Source organism: Hypanus sabinus, unplaced genomic scaffold, assembly GCF_030144855.1.
Source record: "Hypanus sabinus isolate sHypSab1 unplaced genomic scaffold, sHypSab1.hap1 scaffold_1437, whole genome shotgun sequence".
Taxonomy (NCBI): domain Eukaryota; kingdom Metazoa; phylum Chordata; class Chondrichthyes; order Myliobatiformes; family Dasyatidae; genus Hypanus; species Hypanus sabinus.
In genome coordinates, this window is record NW_026779510.1 from 34,249 (window position 1) to 50,332 (window position 16,084).

The 16,084-nt window shown below is 43.2% G+C and overlaps 1 protein-coding gene across 1 annotated transcript; it reads right to left on the minus strand.

Annotated features, from left to right (window-relative positions):
• Nucleotides 1–4,010: 4,010 nt before the first annotated feature.
• Nucleotides 4,011–15,831, minus strand: LOC132386966 (zinc-binding protein A33-like). Its single transcript, XM_059959325.1, has 6 exons — nucleotides 15,411–15,831; nucleotides 14,883–14,978; nucleotides 14,248–14,481; nucleotides 11,534–11,556; nucleotides 11,341–11,459; nucleotides 4,011–4,816 (listed from the first exon to the last, which is right to left on the minus strand). Exons 1-6 carry the CDS (start codon nucleotides 15,819–15,821, stop codon nucleotides 4,263–4,265), a joined length of 1,437 nt encoding a protein of 478 aa, XP_059815308.1. The 5' UTR covers nucleotides 15,822–15,831; the 3' UTR covers nucleotides 4,011–4,262.
• Nucleotides 15,832–16,084: the final 253 nt, after the last annotated feature.

A 16,084-nucleotide genomic window follows, 5' to 3' on the forward strand; every position in this document is an offset into this window, starting at 1 on the left:
TGTTTAATTTCATCTGTTCTTGATTATATCAGTGTGGCTTATAGATCAGCATCATCTTCAAATTAAAAATGTTTGTATATGATACAATTACAGACTTTAAGATTGTGTTCTCGTGCAGTAATGTTGCCTGCTGTTTTGCCTTTACTGATTGCAAGGAAATGATCATCCTGTTAAAGGTGTGCTAGAGGACGGTTGGGGACATCACAAGAAGAATTGTTTTTTGTTTTGGGTGGCTGGGTTCTTATCACGCTGGGAATACGGGTGTATTTGATGATACCATATGTCCCACTGTCGCTTTCTCCGTAACCCCACCTTGTTTTTTCCAATGACTTCAGTTGATTTCAGGTTACACGATCGAATTCGGTTCTGCCTGAGAGTCTGTTGGTTCATCCGTATATTAATGAAAGTTATTATTATACAGTAGCCATTTTTGCAGATGCATCAAAAGATAAGTTAACTGGGGGTGTTGGTGTCGCTGTTTTTGTGTGCCTGAACTGCAGGTAATGATAAAGAAATGACTTATAGCCATTTATCAGCATAGGAAGCAGAATTCTTTCCCAAGTGGAGGAAATTTGTCCTTATAATTTGCTCAGAATACATTTTGGTTTTGATGAGTCTTAAACAGGTCATTCTGGCAGTAGGTCAGATTGACTGTTGGAAACTTGTCAAACGCTATTTCATATATAAAGTTTGATTTATATGTCTGCACATTATGGGTCCTGCATATCACACTGTTGAGGGAAATGATGATGTTGACTGTTTAGCTCCAAAAGCTGTTAAATGTTAAGCTGTGGATATAGACCTTCCACTTAGCAAATTAGAAGCTAAAGGGTTGGTAGTGTTAAGAATTAGGGGCTTATGGCAAGACGTAGGATAATGGACTTAAAGACAGACACCTTTCCAGAATACATAAACCTGTTGGGTTTATTGAAGAAGGGCTTAAAACAAGGGAAGGAATGATACTGACTCGACTGAGAAATGCCCATTCTATGCTTAATTATGCCTTGTAACTAATTGGAAAACTTCATTCTGTGCCGTGTACATTTTGTCATTATGAAACTGTCGAAACACATACTATTTCAATATGAAGCGTACAAGGCTGAAGAAAAATCAAATGCAGTCTTCAGTACAATCTTAGCGAAGGTACATAGTTTTCAGATATAAACTATCAAATTATGAGACTGACTTTAAATCAATTCACAGTTTGAGCTGGAAATGACATATAATAATTGTGTTAAACCTAAGGAAATTACATACAGGGTAGCAAAGGTGAGTGGGATGTTGGATTATTGGGATGCTCTTAAAATCCAACAAAAAAAGCCATAAGAATGGTCAAGATGAAATATGAGGGCAAACTGGCCAATAATATAAATCAGGATACTAAAAGTTTAGTTTTCAGTTACATGAAGAGTGAAATGGAGATTGACCTGCACCCAGTCCGTAACCCTCCAGACCTCTCCCATCCATGTACCTATCCAATTTATTCTTAAAACTTAAGAGTGAGCCTGCATTTACCACGTCAGACCACACTCCCACCACTCTCTGAGTGAAGAAGTTCCTCCTAATGTTCCCCCTAAACCTTTCCCCGTTCACCCTAAAACCATGTCCTCTCGTATTTATCATTCCTAACCTAAATGGAAAGAACCTACTCGCATTTTCTGTCTATATCCCCCATAATTTTGTAAACTATCAAATCTCCCCTCATTCTTCTAAGCTTCAAGGAATAAAGTCCTAACCTGTTCAATCTTTCCCTGTAACTCAACTCCTGAAGAACTGGCAACATCCTAGTAGATCTCTGCACTCTTTCAATCTCTCCAACCTCTCCATGAATACCTCATGTCTGAACCTTCTGAACTAACCTCACATGTGGGACCTTGACAAAGGCCTTACCAAAGTTCATGTAGACAACATCCACAGCCTTTCCTTCACCTACTTTGTTGGTAAACTCCTCGAAAAACTCTTCAAGATTCATTAAACAAGATCTACCATGCACAAAGCCATACTGACTATCCTTAATCAGCCCTTGGCTTTCCAAATACTTGTAAATCCGATCTCTCTGAACATCTTACAATAATTTACATACGACTGATGTCAGGCTCACTGGCCTGTAATTACCTAGTTTACTATTGGAGCCTTTTTTAAACAATAGAATAACAAGAGCTACCCTCCAATCCTCTGGCACTGCACCCGTGGCTGAGGACATTTTAAATATTTCTGTCAGGGACCCTGCAATTACTACTCTAGTCTCTCTCAAAGTCCGAGGAAATATACACTATGCCAGTTTTCTGAGTAAATACCGATGCAATAAAACTGTTTAAGATCTCCCCCATCTCGTAAGGCTCCACACATGGACGACCACTCTGATCTTCTAGGGGACCAATTTTGTCCCTTACTATCCTGTTACTCTTATTATACTTGTGGAAACCCTTCAGGTTTTCCTTCACATTATCTGCCAAAGCCACCTCATGTCTTCTTTCTTTCCTTCCTGATTTCCTTCTTTAGCATTTTCTTACCTTTTCTATACACTTTAAGTAATTCATTTGCTCTTTGTTGCCTCTACCTGCTATACACTTCTCTCTTCTTCTTAACCAGATCGCCAATATCCCTTGAAAACCAAGGTTCTCTATGCCTGTCAACTTTGTCTTTAATCCTGGCAGGAAAATGCAAACTCTGCACCCTCAAAATTCCACATTTGGAGGCCTTCCACTTACTGAACACATCCTTGTCAGGAAAAAAAATCTTATCCCAATCCACTCTTCCTAGATCTTTTTTCATTTCCACAAAATTAGCCCTTCTGCTATTTAGAAGCTCAACTCGAGGACCAGACCCATCCTTATCCATAATTAACTTGAAACTGATGACATTATGGTCATTATGAACCCAAAACGTTCGCCTACACATACTTCTGTCACCTGACTGTCTGGGTTCCTAATAGGAGATCAAGTATTGCATCCTCTCTCGTAGGTACCTCTAAATATAGATTTAGAAAACTTTACTGAAAACATATAACAAACTCCATCTTGCCCTATTACAGTTTGGGAGTCCCAGTCAATATGTGGAAAGTTAAAATCCCCTACTATTACAACTTCCTGTTTCTTTCATCGGTCCACTATCTTTATACAGATTTTTTCCTCCAATTCTCTCTGACTATTGGGCGGTCTATAATACACCTCTATTAGTGTGGTCACACCTTTCCCGTTCCTCAGCTCCACCCATATGGCCTCTGCAGACAAGCCCTCCGGGCTGTCCTGTCTTCGCACAGCTGTGATATTTTCCCTGACTAGTAATGCTACGCCACCCCCTCTATCATGTCTGAAACAACGAATATTTCTATCATGTATAAACCTTAGGTGAGAGGTTATCTTTTTGTATTAATGTATTAAAATAAATTATAAATTCTACCAATGGAACATCTTACTAAAGGATTCATATTCAAAATAGTATCCAGCAAATCAGATTCTTGCATACATGGAAACATAGATAATTATTTTTGTAAAAAAAGTGTAACCTGAAGACATTGCAGTAAGTGTGTATGAGAGAGAGAATATTTGCTAATTAACTCTTCAAAAGTCATCAATCGACCATCGCAAAATAATTGCAAAAATACAAATCCCTTTAATCACTAAAAATGAAACAACATTGGGAGAGAAAACTTAATATGCCTTTGTTAATGATGGTCAATTCTTCTTTAATATGTGCCAATGAGTGTTTAATTCAATTTAAAATTGTTCACTGTTACTATTTAACAGAGGACAGACTATCCAAAATATTTCCTAACATAGACAATTATTGCGGTAGGTATAAAACTGAAGTAGCCGCTTTTTCACATATGTTTTGGTCATGTTCTTCCTCAAAATCTTTTTGGAAATCTTTGTTTTCTACAATAAGTTCTGAAAATTAATTTACAACCTAATGTAAAACCTTTGATTTCTGTCTATGCATGCAGTCCTCGCATGACCATTATCCTCCTCCACCTCACTATCTGCTCTAACACTCTGGTAACCCTCCCTCTACAAATCTCCCCCCCCCCCCAGCAGCACTGGCAAATCTACACGCAAGAATGTTATTCCCCCTCCAGTTCAGGGGCAAACCGACCCGTCGGAACAGGCCCCACCTTCCCGGGAACAAAGCCCAATTGTCCAGAAACATGAAGCCCTCCCTCCTGCACCATCTCCTTAGCCACGTATTTTGCTGCACTCTCCACATATTATTTATATTTACAGGGACTTTACTCCTGACGCCGATCCCGTGACCTGCCCCATTTACAGACCCGGAGCGGAACCGGAGCAGATTCTCAGCCACTGGTTTACATCCCCAGTCCGGAAGAATGGATAAAGTTTCCCCGTGAATTTATTCCCAGTGAAGGTGTGGAGATGGGACTTGGTCTCCGCGTTGTAAAATGAAACTGTCCCGGATTCGTAACTGAGATAAACTCCCACCATCCTGGGAATGGGACCGGTCGGGAGACGGGTCTCGGGGGAGGGGGGGACACAGAACACGTCACAATCCCGATGTAACACGTCATCAACCCGCCCGATGACCCAGAATCCGGTCTCCGGCCTCAGACTGACCGGTCCCTTCCTCTCCACAGACTCTGCGGCGACTCCCAGACACCAGCCCCGATTCCCCGTCACCTCCACCTCCCAGTAATGTCTCCCCGATGTGAATCCCTCCGATCCCAGCACACAAAACCAGTTTGTGAATCTCTTCCCGGTGTCAGGGAGATTCCTCCGGGTCCCGGTCAGTCTCACACTCTTCCGATCCTCAGACACCTCGAGATACGGACTCGCCGTTTCCACATCCAGGGTGACAGAGACTGGGGGGAGAAGCAGAGAATTAGAGAGGCCCGGGGATCGGGGGGAGAATCGGACAGCGCGGCCCTGGGGATGGGGGGGGGGGAGACTCGGGTAGCGTGGCCCCAGGGATCGGGGGGGGCGGGGGGACTCGTACAGCGCGGCCCCGGGACTGAGGGATAGGCCGCTCTGCCTCCGGCGCGGTCGGGTGGCCGACACAAACCTTTGACTCGACAAAAGCCCATTTTTCCTTCCAACCTTTCTTATTCCACCGCCCTGGCAAGATGTATTTTAAAACATTCTCCCTGTACCCATCTCGACAGTTGATCAACGGCCACACGTAAACAGAGATAATCCTCTTCCCTGTCCACTATACCATTAATTTTAGTGTCTCTCACAAACCTACTAACTATGTCACTTACAGTCTCATTCAAATCACTGATATTAATGACAAACAACCCGGCCCCAGTACCGACCTCTGCGGGTCACAGGCCTCCAGTCCTCTGTGTTTAGGAGACAGTCAGACAGACACTTCAACAGGCAAGACACAGAGGGAGACTGACCTAATGCCAGCCAATGAGATTAATGTGTATGGGAAATAGGTCAGCACAGAGGTGAAGGGTCGAAGGGCACATTTCTATGCCATTTCTATGTACGGCGATGGCTCAGTGAACTGAATGGCTAAGAACCCCAAACCCCCTCACCCCCCACGGGTGCTGAGAATTCCAAACACAGTGACCCCTGACCCTGAACTCCTCAGACAGGGGAAACATCCTCCCTGGCTCCAGCCTGTTGACCCCTGAAAGAATTTCATGTTTCCCTCAGATCTCCTCTCATTCTTCTAAACAGGGAACAGAGAACACAGAACAGTACAGCACAGGAACAGTCCCTTCATTCAATGTTCACAATCATTTGTCGGAGGCTGTGCTTCCCGTTCTCGACCCACCCACATCCTCCCAACATCAATTCTCTTCAGACAGGTGTCAAGAGAGATCTGGCGAGACCCTTCATCAGCACCTGTGTAGCTTGGATTACCAACATCTGCAGATTTTCTCCTGTTTGATTTTTAACTTTTTCATTGCCGGAATCATTCTTGTGAACCTCCTGGACCCTCTCCGATGCCAGCACATCTTTTCCAATATACGCAACCAGAAACTGCTCACAATACTGCAAGTGTTGTCTGACCAATGCCTTATAAAACCTCAGAATTACATCCTTCCACTTGTATTCTAATCTCCTCGAAATGAAAGCAAACATTGAGTTTGCCGATCTTACCACTGACACAAATTGCAAGTTAACCTTGCGGGAATCCTGCACAAGGACACTCGTCCCTTTGCACTTCAGATTTTTGAATGTTCTCCTGTTTACAGAATTGTCTATGCCGTTATTCTTTCTATCAAAGTGCATGCACGATTTCCCTACCCGATAATCCATCTATCATTTATTTGCCCATTTCCTGATCTGTCTCTGTCCTTCCCCAGATTCCGAGCTTCTGCAGCACTCCTTGCCCTTCACCTATCTTCATATCATCTGCAAGCTTGGCCACAAAGGCAACAATTCTGTCATCCAAATCATTCTTTGTCTCTCTTGGCTTTGTGTTCCTCGAAGAATTCCAACGGATTTGTCAGGCAAGATTTCCCGCTCAGGGAAGGCATGCTGTCTTTGCTCTATTTTATCATGAGCCTCCATGTACCCAAAAGTTCGTCCTTAATACTGGACTCCAACATATTCCCAACCACACCACATCCAGATAACCCACCTATAAGTTTCTTCCCCCAACTGCTCTCCCTGCTGAAAGAGTGAAGTGACCGTTGCAATTTCCAGTCATCTTGAATGACCAAATATCTAGTGATTCTTGAAAGATCATCACTAATGTCCCCATATTCTCTTCAGCTAACTCTTTCCAAACACTGGGGTGTAGTCCATCTGATCCAGGACCTTCAGATCTTCAATCGTCCCACTTACTTTCTCCTCAGTAAGAGCAACAATACTCATTTCTGTCCCCTGACACTCTGCCATGGCTTTATCTCACATTTCTCCTCTCCGGTGTCATTTTCTAGGGGTCCAATATCCACTCTCACCTAGCTTTTACTCTTTACATTTTGTGTCCTCTTGAGTATTGTTGGCGAGCCTTCCCTCATATCTCATTTTCACTCCTTACTGCTTTGTAATTCCTTGAACAGAATCTTCTTGATACTCCAACATCCAGCTGATTTTTGCTCTGTTGTATGCCCTCTCTTCTGCTTTTATGCTGTCTTTGACTTCCCTTGTCAAACACGATTAGCTCATCCTCCCTGTATAATACTTCTTCATCTTTGGGTTTTATCTATCCAAATTGCCCCTGGAGTTCCAGTCCTTGTTGTTCTGCAATCGTCCCTGCTCGTGTCCCCTTCCAATCTACTTTGGTCAGCTCCTCCCTCGTGCCTCCAGAACTAACTTTACTCCACTCTGATACTGATATATCTGACGTTATCTCCCTCTCAAACTATGGGGTGAATTCTATCATTTTATCATCACTGGTTCCTAAAGGTTCTTTTACCATAATCTCCCAAATCATATCTGGTTCATTTTACAAATCCCACTCTGGAATTGCCTTTCTCCCATTGGGCTCAACCACAAGCAGTTCGAAAAAGCCATCATGGAGGCATTGTACAAATTATTTCTCTTGGAATGCAGCATCTTCATGAATTTCCCAATTTAACTCCTTGTCCTTTTCTCTATCTCCTGGTGTCATTTGTATCCCATTTCTATTCATGGCTACTGTTTGGAGGCCTGGACATCACTCTCATCAGGGTCTTTTTACCCTTGCAGTTTTTGAACATTACCCATAATAATTCGACATCTTTCAATACTCTCTCACCTCTCTCTAAAAACTTCATTTCATTCTTTACCAACAGAGCCTCCCCGGCCTCTCTGCCTACCTGTCTGTCCTTTCAATACAAGGTTTATCCTTGAGTGTTGAGCTTCAAGCCAGGATCTTCTTTCCACCACAACTCAGTGATGCCAACAACATTGTCCCTGCCAATCTCCACCTGTGCTACAACATCATCTACCTTATTCCATATACTGCTGCATTCAAACACAACACCTTCAGTCCTGTATTCATCACCCTATTCCACACTGTCCACATGAACTGAAGTAAGGTCTTTGATGTCGTTGATAGACCACACTTGGAGCATTGTCTGCATTTCCGGTTCCCGACTATGGGGGGATGTCATTACACTGGACAGGAGGCTTCAGGAGGATGTTACTAGGACTGGGGGCCTGGGTTAAAAGCAGAGCGTGTATAAGCTTGGGTTATTTAGCTGGAGTGTAGGTTGTTGAGCGATGACCCCTGAACACATTCATAAAGGACTTAGATAAAGTGAGTCTTTTTCCGAGAAATGGGAGTACAGAACCAGAGAGCTCAGATTCAAAGTGAGACAGAACATTTTTATGAAGGATCTATGGGATAACATTCCCAGAGAGAGAGAGGGTGGTATACGGATATACATCATAAAATGATGACCCCTGTAGAATACCATTAGTCACTGGCGGCCAACCTGAAAAGGATATCATTACTCTCATTTGCTGTTTCCTACCAGTCAGCCAATGCTCTAACTAAGCCATTAACATTCTGTAATACCATGAGCTCTTAACTTGGTAAGCAGCTTCATGTGTGGCACCTTGTCAGCGGCCTTCTGCGATTCCGAATATACAACATCCACTGCATCCCCTTTATCCATCCTACTTGTAATCTCCTCAAAGAATTCCAACAGGTTTGTCAGGCAAGATATTCCCTTAAGAAATCCAGGCTGACTTGTCCTATCTTATCCAGTGTCAGCAAGTATTCCATAACCTCATACTTAACAATTGACACTAACTTCTTCCCAACCACAGAGGTGAGGCTAACTGGTCTATAACTTCCTTTCTGCTGCCTTCCTCCTTACTAAAGAGCAGAGTGACATTTGCAATTTTCCAGTCCTCTGGCACCAATGATTTATGAAAGATCATTTCATATGTTTCCACAATGTGGACCGCTACTTCTTTCAGAACACTAGGGTGCAGTTCATCTGGTCTGGGTGACTTATGTATCTTTAGGTCTTTCAGCTTTTTGAGCACCTTCTCCCTTGTAACAGTCACTCTCTTCCCTCGCACTCTTCAACACCAGGCATAGTGCTAGTGTCTTCCATGGTGAAGACAGGTGCAAAGTACTCATTTAGTTCATCTGCCATCTCTTTGTCCCCCGTTAGTATATATGCAGCCTCATTTCCAAGTGATCCTAGATCCAATCTCATCTCTATTTTTTACAATATGAAACACAATTTGATATTGTTTGCTAGCTTGTTTTACAAAGACAGGTGTGTGAAAAGGGCTTGAAGGATCATTGGAGACTCAAGTCACCCCAACCACAAACTGTACCAGTTGCTACCATCCGGGATACGGTACCGCAGCATAAAAGCCAGGAGCAACAGGCTCCGCGACAGCTTCTTCAACCAGGCCATCAGACTAATTAACTCGTGTGGACACAACTGTATTTCTATGTTATATTAACTAGCATGTTATACAGATTATTTATCATAAATTACTATAAAATGCACATTGCTCATTAAGACGGAGATGGAACAAAATGAAGGATGTAAGTAATAATGTTAATTCAATTCAATTCAATTTCATATTTCACTTTTCTGTTCCTCTCTGTAGATATTTCAAAGCTTCCCCATCCTCTGTCTTCCTACTAATTTTTGCTTTGTTGAATACCCTCTTTTTTGCTTTTACATCAGCTTGTCTTCCCTTGTCAGCCATGGTTGCACTATATTGCCATTTGAGTATTTATTTATTTTTGGAGTACATCTATCCTTCACCTTCCTCATTTTCCCAGAAACTGACACAATTTCTGCTCTGCTCTCATCCCTGTCAGCATCTCCTTCCAATTTCCTTTGGCCAACTCCTCTCTCAGACCAATGTAATTTCCTTTACTCCAGTGAAATACTACAACGTCAGACTTTACCTTCTCCTTATCAAATTTCAAGTTGAACTCAGTCATGTGAGCACTGCCTCCTAATGGCTATTTGACCCTGAGTTTCCTAATCACCTCTGGTTCAACACATAACACCCAATCCAGTAGAGCTGATTTCCCAGTCGGCTCAACGACAAACTGCTCTAAAAAGCCATCACATAGCATTCAACAAACTCACTCTTGAGATCCATTACCAATCTGATTTTCCCAATTCACCTGCATGTTCAAATCTCCCATGACTAACATAACATTTGTCCTGTTGACATGCCTTTCCTATTTCCAGTTGTAATCTGTGCTCCACATCCCAGCTACTGGTGGGGTGACTGTATATAACTGCCATCAAGGTCCTTTGACATTTGTAGTTTCATAATTCAACACACAAGGATTCAACATCTTCGTATCTAATGTCACAACTTTCGACTGATTTACCAGCAGAGCCATGTCACCCCCTCTGCCTACTTTTCTATACCACTGATACATTGTGTAACCTTGGTCATTCAGCTCCCAACTGCAACCATCCTTCAGTCACGATTCAGCGATGGCTACAACATCACACCCGGCAATCTATAACCTTATTTTGATACTCCATGCATTCAGATCTAACACTTTGAGTAATGTATTTGCTACCCTTTTTGATTCTGTGTCCCTAAAGCACTGATAGTCACCCTGCTGGCTACAATTCTGTACTTGCATCTGTCTGCCCTATCTGACAGTCTAACTGCACGCTATCTTTGTATTTTTAACATCAGTTTTATCCAGAGTCCCTTCATTCTAGTTCCAACCCCAGTGCCAAATTAGTTGAAACCCTCCCTAACAGCTCTATCGAACCTCTCTGAGAGAATATTGTTCCCCCTCGGGTTCAGGTGCAACCCGTCACTTTTGAACAGGTCCCTGTTCCTGTTCCTACCCACACCGGCACGTGGCACAGACAACATTCCAGAAATTACAACCCAGGAGGTACTGCTTCTCAGCTTTCTACTGAGCTCTCTAAATTCTATCTTCACGACCAATTTGCTTTTACATCCTGTGTTATTGGTACCAACATGTACCAAGATATCTGGCTGTTTTCTCTTCCTCTCTGAAATGCTACGGACACGGTCCGAGTCGTCCCTAACCCTGGCACCTGGGAGGCAACATACCATTCGGGTGCCCCGTTCACGTCCACAGATTATACTGTCTGCTCCCCTGACGATTGAGTCCCCTGTCACTCCAGCTCTCCACTTCTCCATCTAACATCAGTGAGAGGTGCGGGTTCAGGAGGGGATGGGGTGAGGAACTGTGTCAGTCAGAGTCTGCACTCACAGCGCACGAAGGACGTGTTTTTTCCTGACAATCCCAGTCACCACACTGATTCCCGCTTTTATTCCCTACAATAACATCAAGTCAGTATTAAATTCCCAGCTCCTGTGGTAGGATTAGTGTTAGTGCCAGTCGGTGGGGTTGATGTGAAATAAACTTCAGTTCCCCTTCAGTCCATTATCACAGCCAATCCTTGCTTCAACCTGGAACTTAATTGAACAAGGAGAAATGAATCTTTGTAAGTTTTACCTCGATTAATGGCATCAAGTGTTTCTCTCAGCAATGTGTTCAACAAATAGAGGTGATCAAATTTTTCAACCGGTAGGGCCTCATCTGTCACTGACAATTCCTGGACATCGTCATTAATCCTGTAAATATAAAACTGCTGGTTATAAACTGCAATTTTTAGCTATACAGGTTTTCAATAAAGAGTATGTCCTACCTCTTGTTACGATGAGCTTCCTCCTGAAATAAATCAAAGATAAATCTGATTAGACTTGGACTTGCTGTCCACATCCTGAAATTCATCCAAATCATTACAGGTTGTTGAAAATTCCCACTCCTGCAGTCACACTCGCACTCACGGACAATCCAGAACCATGGGGTAAATTACAGGGAATGTTTCTGAATGTCAGACCATTGCTGAGAGTATGAAACTTACAAGGAAGACAGGACAAGTTGTGCATTTTCATCTGGATATGACATCAGGGTGATAAGATAGAGGAATTTAAGATCAGTGATGGATTTAATTGTGTGAGGTGGGGGTGGTGTACCTCTATTTATGGGAAGAATTGTGGGCGAAGAAATTCCAGATGGATTTTAATAAATCCCATGAGAAATTTAGTGAAGAGGAACTCGGTGCCACAGGAGTGGTTGAAGCGGAACAGCAGAGATTGAATATAATGGGAAAACTGGATAAACACATGAGTGACCATCGAGCTCGGGGCTCTGTTACTGGGTGTGGTGAGTAGTTGGGAGGAGAATTCTGGATATTGATAGAAGATGATGGACCGAATGGCCTGTTTCTGATGGAGACCAGACGATTTGCACCCCAGGCCACTGTGGGAGGTGAGGGAGGAGATTGCTGAGCGTCTGGCTATGATCTTTGCATCATCGATGGGGACAGGAGAGGTTCCAGAGGATTGGAGGGATGCAGATGTCATTCGCTTTTTCAAGAAAGGGAGTAGAGATAGCCCAGGATATTATAGACCAGTGAGTGTTACTTCAGTGGTTTGGAAGCTGATGGAGAAGATCCTGAGAGGCAGGAGTTATGAACATTTGGAGAGGCATAATATGATCAGGTATAGTCAGCATGGCTTTGTCAAAGGCAGTTCGTGCCTTCCGACCCTGATTGAATTTTTTTGAGTATGGGACAAAGCATATTGATGAAGGTAGAGTAGTAGATGTAGTGTATATGGAATTCAGCAAGGGATCCAAGGGGACATTGATTTGTTCAACCAGAATTTGCTTCCCCACAGAAGACAAAGTGTGGTTGTAGACGGGTCATATTCTACATGGAGGTCTGTGACCAGTGGTGTGCCTCAGGGATCTGTTGTGGGACCTCTTCTCTTTGTGATTATTGTAAATGAGCTGGATGAGGAAATGGAAGGATAGGTTAATAAACTTGCTGATGACACAAATGTTGGGGGTATTGTGGATAGTGTGGAGAGTATACAGCAGGGCATTGATCTGAGAAGACTGAGAAGTATCTGATGGAGTTTAACACAGATTAGTGTGAAGTGGTTCACTTTGGCAGGTGAAATATGATGGCAGACTATGGTATTAATGGTAAGACTTGGCGTCACTACAGGAAGGATGTGGAGACCATAGAAGGGGTGCAGAGGAGATTTATAATGATGTTAACTGGATTGAGGAGCATTCCTTATGAGAGTAGGTTGAGTGAACTCGGCCGTCTCTCCATGGAGCGACAGAGAATGAGAGGTGACTTGATAGAGATGTACAAGATGGTGAGAGGATTGATCAGAGTCAGAGGCTTTTTCCCAGGGCTGAAATGGCTAACATGACAGGACACAATTTTAATGTGCATGGAAACAGGTACAGAGAATATGTCAGGGGTAATAATTTTACGCAGAAAGTGCTGAGTGAGTGAGTGGAATGGGCTGCCGGCGACAGTAAAGGATGCAGATATGATAGGGTCTTTTAAGACACTCCTGGATAGGTACATTGTGTTCAGAGAGATAGAGGACGATGGGGAACCTTGTGTAATTCCAAAAGTAAGGACATGTTCGGCACAGAATTGTGCACTGAAGGGCCTGTATTGTGCTCTAGGTTTTCCATGTTTATATTTCTAAGTTTCTAATGTGAAACTTATCTGAAAATTTCAAGAAACATTGAAAGTTTCCCTAATCTGACAAAAACTTGATATACAGGATATTTGATGTGTGGGTCACATTCTTTGTTCTCACAGATTGACAGAGAGACCCCCACACTCACAGCCTGACTGGAACTGGGTGTTAATGGGATTTTTAGAGGATATTGAATGTGATAATTAAGGGTACAATTAGTAGCTCTGTGTTATAATCAGAGTAAATCATTTCAAAAAGATTTCATTATATCCTGGGATGAACAGAAGTTGTGGAAGTCCAGTTTTGGGACAACATCAATACTGAATAGTTGCATCAATTGTCTGGTGAGAAACAGTTGACTGCCATTTGTAAATGCTGTGTGTAGGATCAATGCACCTGTTTTCTATCTTTGATAGTCTTGTCTCAATTGTATTCCGTGTCACGTGATTGTAATGGTAACTAGTCACGTGTTGGGGGGTGTGTGGTAATAGTGAAGGGAATAAGTTACATATTCATGCTTTGTTCTGGGCAGATTTGATCTGAGGACAGATGGATATCATATCTTTTGTTAACCGCTTTGTTGCTGATTAACTTACAAATAATTACGCTGAAGGTTCATTGCTTCATGATAGTATGTTGCAGATAAAGGATCGAATACAAATCTTTGACATTTTGGAAGGTCATTATTCGTGTGATTGGAGGCTCGTCATACAAGACTCACAATCTGTGTGAGGACACCAGCAGCGGCGATTGATTTGTTAGAATTGGCTGCTCTGCTGTGTTTATTTCAAATATACCACTGTTCATTTAGTGCCCTTTGACAGAAATAAATTGAAATATAATCCCTCACCTTGAGAAATATCACACTGTCTTTTTGATCTGTCTGTTCCCTTAGCTTAGTGATTTCCTCCTGAATAACCCTTATGTTCTTTTGAAGAGCTAGAAGATTTTCCTCCATTGTGTCGAGAATCCTCTTCTCTTCTTCCCTAAGATCCCTGAGTAAGCTCTGCTCTTTCTCAGTGATAATCTGGCGCAGTTCAGCAAACTGGGATGTGATGTGGGACTGAAGGCTGTGTGACTGTTCCTGTCGAATGAAAGGTGAAGATTAATTTACTCTGTTGCTGTGTGTATTTCCTGATGACATTAAGGGGACCATTTGATCCAACTATGTCCATGCTCGCTCTGAAACATTCCCATCACGTTTTCCTGAAACCTATTCTCCCCATTGACACATTTAGTCCCACCTGATTCACATGCACCCTCCCCCATCTTCACAGGGTTAATTGTAATTAACCATTCATCCAGCATGTCCCTGGAATGTGTCTGAAACTGTCGTGGTCACAGGGAGAGCATGCAAACTCCACACAGACAGCAGCAGAGGTCAGGATCGAACCCAGGTCACTGGAGCTGCGATACTCGGCTATTCTGCATTAAATGGAGCAAAACTCGACAGTAAAATCAGAAATTCCGCTCAGGAAGCCTCACCTGAACTCCGGAAATCTTCTCTTTCTGTTGTTGCTCCTTTTCCTGGAAGTCTGATTTCTTTTTTGTGAGAGAGTCTAAGGAAGATTTTAGCTGATCCTGGAAGTCAGAGAGTGAAGGAAATAGAAACAAAGATGCTTCAAAAAAACAGGTGATCAAACCCGATTATCACACAAAATGCCGGAGGAACTCAGTGAGTCAGGCAGCATCTGAAATAAACAGTCGGTGTTTCGGGATGAGACCCTTCATCAGGACTGGGAAGGAATGGGAAACTGACACCGCTTGCAGGTGTCGGTGCCAGGAGGGAGATCAGTGGGGAGGAGCGTGTGGATCAGGACGATACAGTACGGGGAGCGATCCGTACAGAGAGCGGAGAGTTCGGGGTGCGGCGGTGGGCCGTGGGACGGAGATGCTAGAATCCCGTTGGAGATGATGTAAGTTGCAAAGAATGATGTGTTGGTTATGAAGGCTCGTGTGATGGTTTGTAGGACAAAGGAAATGTGTTAAGTTTTAAACTAACGTTAGTTTTACCTTGTAGTTTTTAACAGCTTCTTCAATCAGCACAAATCGATGCTCTCTGTGTTCCTGCGCAGCTGCACAGATCACACAGATCAGTGTCTTGTCCGTTTCACAAAACAGCTTCAGTTCCTCCTCATGTTCCTCGCAGTGACGTTTACTTTCCTTCCCTTTCGGATTCAGGTTTAGATTCCGAACTTCTTGTGTCAGATTTCCTAAGGTCCGATTCACCCTGAGGGTGCGGTCAGCAAACACCTCTCTGCATTCCGGGCAGGAGTTTCTCTTCTCCCTTTCCCAATACTTTGTGATACAAGAGTGACAGAAGTTGTGTCCGCACTCCAGTGTAACCGGATCGGTGAAGAAATCCAGACAGATGGGACAAATAACCTCCTCGCTCAAACTCTCGACCGGTCCTTTCGAAGCCATATTAACTCCTAGCACTTCCTGATTCAGAATGCTTTTACAGCAGGCCAGGCAGCATCTATAGTGAGAAGCACTGCCGACGTTTCGGGCCGAGACCCTTCGTCAGGACTAACCGAAAGGAAAGATAGTAAGAGATTTGAAAGTAGTGGGGGGAGGGGGAAATGCGAAATGATAGGAGAAGACCGGAGGGGGTGGGGGGAAACAAAGAGCTGGAAAGGTGATTGGCGAAAATGATACAGAGCTGGAGAAGGGAAAGGATCATGGGA

Coding starts and splice junctions, on each gene's coding strand:
- LOC132386966 (XM_059959325.1), bottom strand. CDS start 15,821: ATGGCTTCGAAAGGACCGGTCGAGAGTTTGAGCGAGGAGGTTATTTGT. Junction 11,557..14,247: donor ACAGTGTGATATTTCTCAAG/GTGAGGGATTAT, acceptor GATTTATTTCAG/GAGGAAGCTCATCGTAACAA. Junction 11,460..11,533: donor GAAGCTCATCGTAACAAGAG/GTAGGACATACT, acceptor TTATATTTACAG/GATTAATGACGATGTCCAGG.